Source organism: Boleophthalmus pectinirostris, unplaced genomic scaffold (assembly GCF_026225935.1).
Source record: "Boleophthalmus pectinirostris isolate CB_2022bp ecotype Guang Dong unplaced genomic scaffold, ASM2622593v1 HiC_scaffold_22, whole genome shotgun sequence".
NCBI lineage: Eukaryota > Metazoa > Chordata > Actinopteri > Gobiiformes > Gobiidae > Boleophthalmus > Boleophthalmus pectinirostris.
The window spans coordinates 21,488,121-21,497,500 of record NW_026571190.1 but is presented as its reverse complement, the minus strand read 5'-3'; the positions used below and the strand labels follow the sequence as shown (position 1 = coordinate 21,497,500).

Here is a 9,380-nt window from a genome sequence, read left to right as displayed (position 1 = left end):
GAAAACCTTCAGAACCAAACCAAGTCTGCATCATAACAATACTGGGCTCAAATTAGGACCAAACCAAGTATGAATAGGAATTGGGTCCACGTAAAATCCACTCAGATTACAAGAAATTGCGATTTTATTATTGAATAAAACTCATTTTTTTATCCATTTGTAAGAAATGTAGCCTTTCTTCATTTGTGCTGAGAAAATAAATGTTATATTTTGTGCTAGTATTAGTTTCTTGTGAAAAGGCCCAGTAATTACTGCTATATCAGTTACAGACTAGGTCAAAACATCTGCATTTGGTAATGCACCCATATTTTTAAAATTGCAATCTTAAAAAATAACAGAAAGCACCAGTTAAAAAAACAGCTTCCATTTATTGACAGCCTTGTAACTATTTGTTCAAATATGATTAAGGCAGTAACATTTAGTCATTCAGCAAGTTATTTCAGTACAATACAGTACAATATTACTTTTTTCTGTGCCTTGTGCTTTCCTTCAATGTCATTACATTCACAGAGATTACGAAAAACTATAAATATAAAGTACACTATATAAAATGTTATTTAAAAATCTAAATAATATATAAACAATATCAAAAGTGCTTTACAGATTTTTTTCATAAACAAAATAAGTGTTTTTAGGTGAATCTAATGGGTCCACAGATCAAGTGCACTGAGCATCTGCAGTTCAGTGTTTTAGTTTAGTTTTAGTGTGCATTCTGTGAGGTAAACATGGCATTAACTAAAATTGGTCTGATAAATAAGATGCTTTTTTCAGACAACAAACATTAAACCTTTTTTTTTAAACCTTTTTTTTTTTAAACTCAGTAGAACACTACTTTTGTAGTAGATTCCCAAACCATTGCTAGATATCAAGATGTATTGTTTAAAGGTACACTATGTAACTTTGCTCATTGTCTCTATGGAGATGTCATTACTTTGCTAGGAGTGTTCCAATGTATAATTTTGATCTTATTTATCTTGCATTTCCTCAGTTATGTGTTTATATTGATAAAAAAAAAAAAAACTTTACCTGCTTTTCTTCAGAGATTTACATTTAGTTTAAAAGTTGAATTCTACACAAAATAATAATATACCCATAGAGACATGTAGGTGGTGGACTCTCCACCATAAAATTATACAGTGCAGTGTTTGAGTCAGGTGAGAGCACTCTCCATTTCAACTTCTTTGTGTAAGTAAAATACATTACAAGAATACAAGTACAACAATACATTTTTCTATGTGCAGAGGCTACAATCTTACACAGTGCACAGTACGTTTTGTGGCACCATGCACTCTGTTCATTAATTGAGGTATGTGGCTTTTCTTCACAGGAAACAGTCCCACATTCTTCAAGTTTCCACTCTCTTCAAACCAGGTGCGGGTGGGGGTGTGGGCGGGGGTGCAGTGGGTGCTTCAGCAGGCCGTGTGCTGGGGTGACAGGGGGCTGTCCAAGGAGGTTTCACTCAGAGAGAGGTCCGAACCTGTGGTCTTAAACATGGACGAGATGTGGAATGCCTAGAAAAGACAAATAAATATTGTAAGACTCAGACCATGACATTACAGACAGAAAAATAAGCAAATGTACTGACCACCCAGTAGGCAGTGAGCGCCCCCTGTATGTAGCCCGTGAGCACGTCAGATGGGTGGTGTCTGTAGTCGGAGATGCGTGTGAGCCCAGTGTAGACAGCCAGCATGATAAGGATGAACTGGAGCATCGGTCTCAGCAGACGAGCACTGCGCCATGTAAAGCGTGCCTGCAGGTAGAACTGAGGACAGAAGACACATTTATTACTTTGTACTTATAAGTACAGTCAATTACAACATTTCACTAACAATTGCTTTATAGTTTGATCCGTAAATCACAGATGTTATTAATATAGACTACTATAGAATCTACTATATCCCCCACCTCTATGTGTAATGTGTTATTGTATTGTTAAGTACAGCAATTACAAACCTGTTTTTGTGTTAATAGTAATTATAATTATAATAATATTGCCTTATACTTGCAATGTGCTGTACAGGCCTGTTGAAGCTCTCAAAGCACTACACTGTCATTATTCCACTATTGTAGCCACAGCAGCCCTGTGGCAGACTGATGCACCATCGTCCCCAGCCACCAGCACCAATCATTCACACAGATACCACTTTTTAGACAAGGTGGATGATGTGTCTTGCCTAAGGACACAATAACAGAAATTGGTCTGAGCAAAAATCAATCTTCCATCTGTCAGGTTGGGGAACCAGTGCTCTAACCACTAAGTCACTCTCACCCCAAATTATTGCTAGCATCTACATTATCCTATCCTCATAGTCTACACAGTTTCATTAATTATTTCACATGAATGCAATACAATTCTTTCAAACAATTCAGAAGTTGACCTGAACTCAGACCCCACCAACATTTAAAGTACTGTACAGCTCATATAGCAAACTTTAGACAGGCCTTGCCCATTGTATATGTATTGGGATGTTATATGCAGATTTAAATGCACAAGGCTTTACACTAACACAATAGAGGAGCAGTGAGGCGAGGTCACTCTCCTCCCACAGGCCAACAAAGACTGCTCTGTTTGTGTCCATTCAGATCGCACCCTCTCCCTCTTGCTGCCAGTGCTTCATCACTGTGAGGATGACTTTAACTTATTTTTTTATATTTATTAGAAATGTGATGTAATTAGAAGTTGGAGAAACCATGCTTTGTGTATGCAAGAGTTTTGTGAAAGAAAATTAGATGGAAAGTTACTCACTGCCAAATAGAGCATTGTATACATGGCAAAGGAGGCGTGACCAGAGAAAAATGATTTTCTGAAATGACAGGAAAACATATTTAAAAACAAAAAGGACAACACTTGTATGCTAAACTAAAATTTGTATATATAGTAGAGGTTTTCTACAATGTTATCTAAACCATCATGGTGCATAGAATTATAATCAAACAACACATGGAACATGCTCCATGTAAGTCCTCTTAGGAGTCAGTTGTCCTAAAGCTTTTGTCAATCGTCCCAGTGAAGGTAATGATAAGCAGTCATTAATGCTAACTGGGCAGTGTACCCAGTTAGCATTAATGACTACTAATAATTTATACTGGCATAAAGCCTAAATTGTTTCAGAAGATGCAAGAAATGTGTCAACTGATGAGAAATGTTCCAAACCTGTGACCTGACCACCTGTGCCTCTGTTCAGATATGTTTTTGAATCAACTGATCAGACTAAACTAAGCTTCAAAAAATGTGCTAAAACAATAGAAAAAACTGTACATAAAGCATTTTTGGTAAAAAATAAAATAAAATAAAAAATAAATAAATAAACAAATAAAGAAATATGTATATTACTGATTTACCAACTGGATTTTATGGTATTTTATCAAAATACTTGATTGAATCAGATTATGTAGAATATGTAATGTACGTGTTGTGGAAAATCAAGCAAGTCATTTGCAGGTACACTGAATATACGGCCTATATACTGTATGTAGGATGTCTGTGTGAACTGATGAAACTTGTTCCATAATCACCCATGCCCCTGTTCAGATACATGAAACCAAGTTTCAAAAAATGTGCTAACTGTAAAAAAACAAACAAACTGTAACTGGACCAGGTTTTGAGGTCAAAACGTTTCACTTGCATTTTCATAAACTCGCCAAGCTAATTTGTTTAGTACCTCACTCACATTCAGATGATTTGTAATGACTATAACAGATCTGAATATTCATAAGAATACTCAAGATATACAAGACTTTTCCATAGCAGTCTCATCAATGGCAGAGGTGGGTAAAGTTGCCAAAATTGTACTCAAGTAAGAGTTACATTAGACTACTTCTTACTATTACTTATTAGTAATAATAACATTACTCAAGTAGAAGTATAGTGTAGTGGTCCAAGACATTACATTGTTAAGAGTAAAAAAGTATTTGGGAAAAGTACTACTCAAGTAAAAGTAACTTAATGAGTAAGTTGGGATGCAACATCTGATTTATAATTTTAAGTTAATGTAATTGGAAGAACAAAACATAACATGAATAATGCACAAACCTAGTATTTAAACACACAAATGTTCAAATCTTTTAATATTGTCAATGTTTTTGTTAAAGCTTTTGTTTTTGTTAAAGCTTTTGTCAGTTACTAGTACCACTAGTTTAGTTAGTTTAGCCTTACTCACAGTAGGAAGTATGGTGATGTCAAAACAAAAGTAGTAAATGTAAGTGAGTACTAGCACCTCTCATTAGTGACCTTTTATGTAGGTGACATCAATCGTAAACAAGGTATTGTTAGATGATTCACCTATCTGTTTTCACGAATTACGGTGTTGATACTGGCCTACTTCCCTTGCTGCTAACCGCACTCACCTGGCCTCCTCTTCCAGGCGATGGTCAGATTGAGGGCAGATCACTGATGCCACGTAAGTTCCTGTAGTGCAGTTGAGTGATGCATATGTCACGCCACACACAGACAGGAAATGGGGCCGGAGCCGTCCTACGCTCAGCTTGGCCATGTTGGTTAATGATTGGCCAATGCAACAGCCAAACAGGAAGCAACCCAGCTCTTTGTACAGACAGGACACATACACATTCCTTATGAAGGCCTTCGAACTCACGCCATGAAAACGCACCCGGTAACACTCTCCCAGTGCAATCTGGACATAGAAAAAACAAGAAGTTTACATAACACTTAACGCATTACATAACATATTGATATTGCTGATACTTCTCATATTAATCAAATGGTGAAGAAAATATTGTGTTTTCACTTGGTCCTCGTTTGAATCCAGTTTAGTTCTAATGTAGACTTAATCCTGTTCTAGTCCTGGTGTAGTCCAGATCCAATTCCCAGTTTAGTCCTACTTGAGTTGCAGTTTTAACATGACGTATTGGCAAAGTTAGACACATTTAAAATTGTAAAAGTGTTAAAATGTGTTTTTCTACATTCAAGGCACTCAAAGTGTTTTTATATAAAGGCACTCACCTCTTCTTACTGGTGGCATGCTGGACTTAGTGTCTTGCCCAACGATACAGCAACCAGTCATTACACACTGCTGAGAAGCCTATATAGATTTTATTTGTATATCTTTATGAATATTGTATGTAATCTGTACACCTTGAAGACAGATTTGTGACCCAAAATCCACAGTTGTACTTTTCAAAGATACTGCACATGGTACTCACTGTGAGGCCTGTGATGACAATGCCCCCCGCAATGAGCAGCTCATCTGGGATCACCTCTTTGTGGATGTATGGGTATGTGATGCTGGGGTCTCCACAGATAAACCCTCTTTTGTAAGGACTCACAGCCTTCAGCTCACATGCAAAGAAAGGAATGGATGCTGAAAGAACAGACAAAAAAGAAGAATTCGATTTGTTCAATATTTCTAATACAGTTATGCTTTGCAAGTGTTAAAGACAGCATGTTATGAAACTCAAAAAACTCATACAAAAATTTTACTTAAATTAAAAGATATATTGCCTACTGAAAATGTACTCAAAGAAAAGCTTCAAATAATGTAGCTCATGTTGTTTTTGAGTAAGTTGTTCCAAAACTAAATATTTAGGGCTCTTTAGGAGAAAGGTTGTGCTGCATGGGAACCCTCACTTCTTTGGAAAACTGAACTATTCTGACAAGTATAAGGAATGCAAGGGTCAAAACACTGCTCCACTGGGACCACAGACCCAGAGAGCTCCCCTTTAACAGCTCAATACAGACTTGATTAAAATAACTGAGTGGAGCTGTATACTGACAGAGACCTAGTTTGAACTGCGCATGTGCTGTGTGTCCCATTATGTTAATGAGGGAAGAAAAGTGGGTTGTTTGTGACTTCAGTTAAACTCTAAACAACAAAAGATCTGCAGAGGAACGGCCTGGGCAAGCCTCTCACTGTCCCGGGACCTTTCTGTTTTGCATGCCTGAGTACAAGAGAGAGAAAGAGAGAGGGAAATAATATGTGTGTATATATATATATACATATATACACACACACACACACACACACACATATATATATACATACATACATACATATATATATATATATATATATATATATATATATATATATATATATATATATATATATATATATATATATATATACACACACACATATATATATCACAAAAAATATGTTCAGATTTGCTTCCATTAAAACACAATCACATTTGTAAAGGACAGGGCTGAAGGCCATGATGCAATTATTGTTATTGCTTTAATACATCCCCACTTGTGGTCTATTTATAATTTACTTAATCCAAATTTTATTCCCCACGGTCCAGCTCTGCTGTGAGAACTGCGGGTTGTCATGGAAACTATACAATTCCCCGGGCACGCACAAAATCGACGCACTAACCAGCTGGCACTAAACCCCCCAGCATGCACCAGGGCAGAGGGAGGGGCGTCCTGTGATTGTGAGTGATCTAAACAAGTTTAACTTGGAATAAATTTTAAATAAACTAAATTTCATTTTTCTGCACCACTATTATTACAAAAGACAGTCTCAGGCTTTAGGCAAGTGTATACGATATAATGTTATTCGATTGCCTCGCTCTTGTTTCCAATTTTGGTAGAACTTCACTTTACACTGTGTACTATACTATAGGCATTTAGCCTTATGAACTGGAAACTCAAAACACAAGGACACAACTTTGTGCCTATAGATAACCTTTTAATTTCTACACTAGGCTGTAGCAATAGTTAACTTGATTAGGCCTAAATAAATAACAACAGCCCAAAGTGTCAAAGGGAGAAGACTCACCGAGGAAGAGGCATAGGAGGTCCAATCCAACCAGAAGTTTTCGTTTGGATAAAGTTGATCCAGTAAGCTCCAGGAGTTTCTTTTTTCCAGCGCCAGTCTCCAGCCCCATCCCTCCTGCTGTCAGGCTGCCTCCGCCGGCCGCTACTTTGAGCTGCAGGTCAGCGCTGTTCGGGATGGGTACTGCGGCGCTCGAAGACCCATAAGTATCCAACATCACGGCCGAGTTCACACTGTACAGCTTGTTCACATGGAAAAATATGCGCTTTTGAGGGAGTCAGCGCAGAGATGTGCACATGCTCACTAAAGCTGTCACGCTTTTATAGTAGTTGCATATAATTCCCATTGTATGTGTCACTTCTGAGAAAGTTACGTGTTACGTATCCTCTTCCATCACAATCAGAGCAGGACTCGTCCGGACTGGTTGCGCGCCGCCGTCACTGCGCAGCTATGCAATGTGCATAGTACCCTGGAGAAAGTGAATTGCGAAAGTCCCGCAGGAGCGTCTGCCTCCCTCCCTCGTTCACGTGAACTGTGATTATCAATTACATCAAATGCTCCGTCATTTGTACTAAAATGCACTTTTATAGAGGTAGGCAAGATTTTCACAATAGTAGGTTTAGTCAACATTATTGCATAGCCAATCTGACACTTTTCGACAACGTTTTAACAGCTTTGATGAATAACACTTTTATAGCTCATACCTGTCTACAGATATCTATGTCATTTCAGTCTGCGTTTTATTCTGTGTTTTATTTGCGGCCTTACCACTTTGAGAATGCCCGGTCTCTGATCTCAAAAGCTAAGCAGAGTTGGCCCTGAGTAGCTCTTGAGACAGCAGGACTCTTAGTCAAGAAGACACTTTACCCATCTTGCCTATAGTTTAAATAATGTGGTGTGCTGATTTGTGACGGCTGGGGGGGGGGGGGGGGGGCATCTTGTGATCTTCCTGGAGGTGTTGGAGAAAGTGTGCATGGAGAGGGAATTCTGGGCATCTCTGCAAACACTGCTGGCCTCGCGATTTAGCTCTAGATGGAAGAATGTAAAGAACTATATATGCCTGCATCAAACGAATTCCTGATTCACACATGACATTGATTTCATCAAAAAGGCCACACAATGCTAAACCTTTTGCTCAGTGTATTTAATCTTGGTTATGGCAGTGGTGACAGAGACAGCAATGGCGTCATGTCAAAATATTAAATTAAATTACATGTATAGTAAGAACTATTTTATTCGAGTTAATTTGTGTGAATATTGCACTATGCTTGTACAATACTGAATAGTTTGATTACTTCACTTCCAGGCAGACTTTTTCATCTGACACATTGTTTGAGTAAACCTTTGTCAGTATTTCACTTCCCTCAATTACTGTTGGACAATATTATTGTAAAAGATTTATGAAGTCTATTATTAATCATCAGTGGCAATCATACCTTTGGAGGATTTGACATTCTTAAATTTTTGTGGAATATTTGTTCAGACTTTCGTTACTTCTCAAATTCTCAAATTTTCATAAAGGAACAAAAGCTCTGGATTTGCCCTGAAACACATGATCATAACAGCAATAGTAGGTTTTTCATTTATTTTAGCGTGACTTTTTTCTCACTCAAACCACTTCCTTTTTGAGGGTTTCTAACATTATTTGTGAATCAGCAAACTGGGAAATAAAAAACACACAAAAAATATCATTACATCTTAAAATCTTCAAAAACAAACACAGTGCCCTTGGAATGCAAAACCAACATTTCATAATTATGTAATCAAATGGAATCATTGCAGCTACATGACAGCAATAACGCCCTGGATTTATGCCTTTCACTTTCACTACTCATGTTGCTATAATTGTGAAAGATAAGTATATAAAATGATTAAAATAATGAGGGAAGGGTTTTTTTGTGTGACAGAGTATATGAGTAGGCCTGCGTTACACCCACACACCCACTGCTGAAAAAAGTCCAATTGTCCACAGTGTGTGATACATACTAAAATAAACCTGTGTCCATTCCAGACAGAGTTAACAGACAATCATTAACTGACTCTCTCATTCATTTACATATAAGGATGTCTAAGGATGCATTTAAATTAGTCGTATTTTACCATCTCCTCCATCTCTAGATGTTCAGTCACACTCACACAAATATGTCTGTCTGATTAAAAAAGTGGTATCTAAGATAAGGACAACACACTATTTCAGTATAACATGACTGTATTACATTATATGACCACAAACAACCACATGCACCTCTGCAATGATTTCATAGTTTACTTAAAATAGTTGCAGCAGCATAAATACCGTAACAGTCACCTCTTTCTGTGTGTCAAACCAAGACAGTTCCTCTTTCCTCAGCGATTCCAAACATCCCCTCAACACAAATTGCTAATCTGAGAGAGAGAGACAGACAGACAGAGAGAGAGACTGAGAGAGAAAGAGACAGACAGACAGAGAGAGAGACTGAGAGAGAAAGAGACAGACAGACAGAGAGAGAGACTGAGAGAGAAAGAGACAGACAGACAGAGAGAGAGACTGAGAGAGAAAGAGACAGACAGACAGAGAGAGAGACTGAGAGAGAAAGAGACAGACAGACAGAGAGAGAGACTGAGAGAGAAAGAGACAGAGAGAGACAGTGAGAGAGAGAG

The 9,380-nt window shown here is 37.7% G+C and overlaps 1 protein-coding gene across 1 annotated transcript; it reads right to left on the bottom strand.

Annotated features, from left to right (window-relative positions):
• Positions 1 to 348: 348 nt before the first annotated feature.
• On the bottom strand, positions 349 to 7,637 carry LOC110166120 (phospholipid phosphatase 3-like). Its single transcript, XM_020931319.2, has 6 exons — positions 6,744 to 7,637; positions 5,164 to 5,321; positions 4,348 to 4,634; positions 2,747 to 2,804; positions 1,586 to 1,762; positions 349 to 1,511 (listed from the first exon to the last, which is right to left on the bottom strand). Exons 1-6 carry the CDS (start codon positions 6,955 to 6,957, stop codon positions 1,410 to 1,412), a joined length of 996 nt encoding a protein of 331 aa, XP_020786978.1. The 5' UTR covers positions 6,958 to 7,637; the 3' UTR covers positions 349 to 1,409.
• Between the last annotated feature and the right edge of the window lie 1,743 nt (positions 7,638 to 9,380).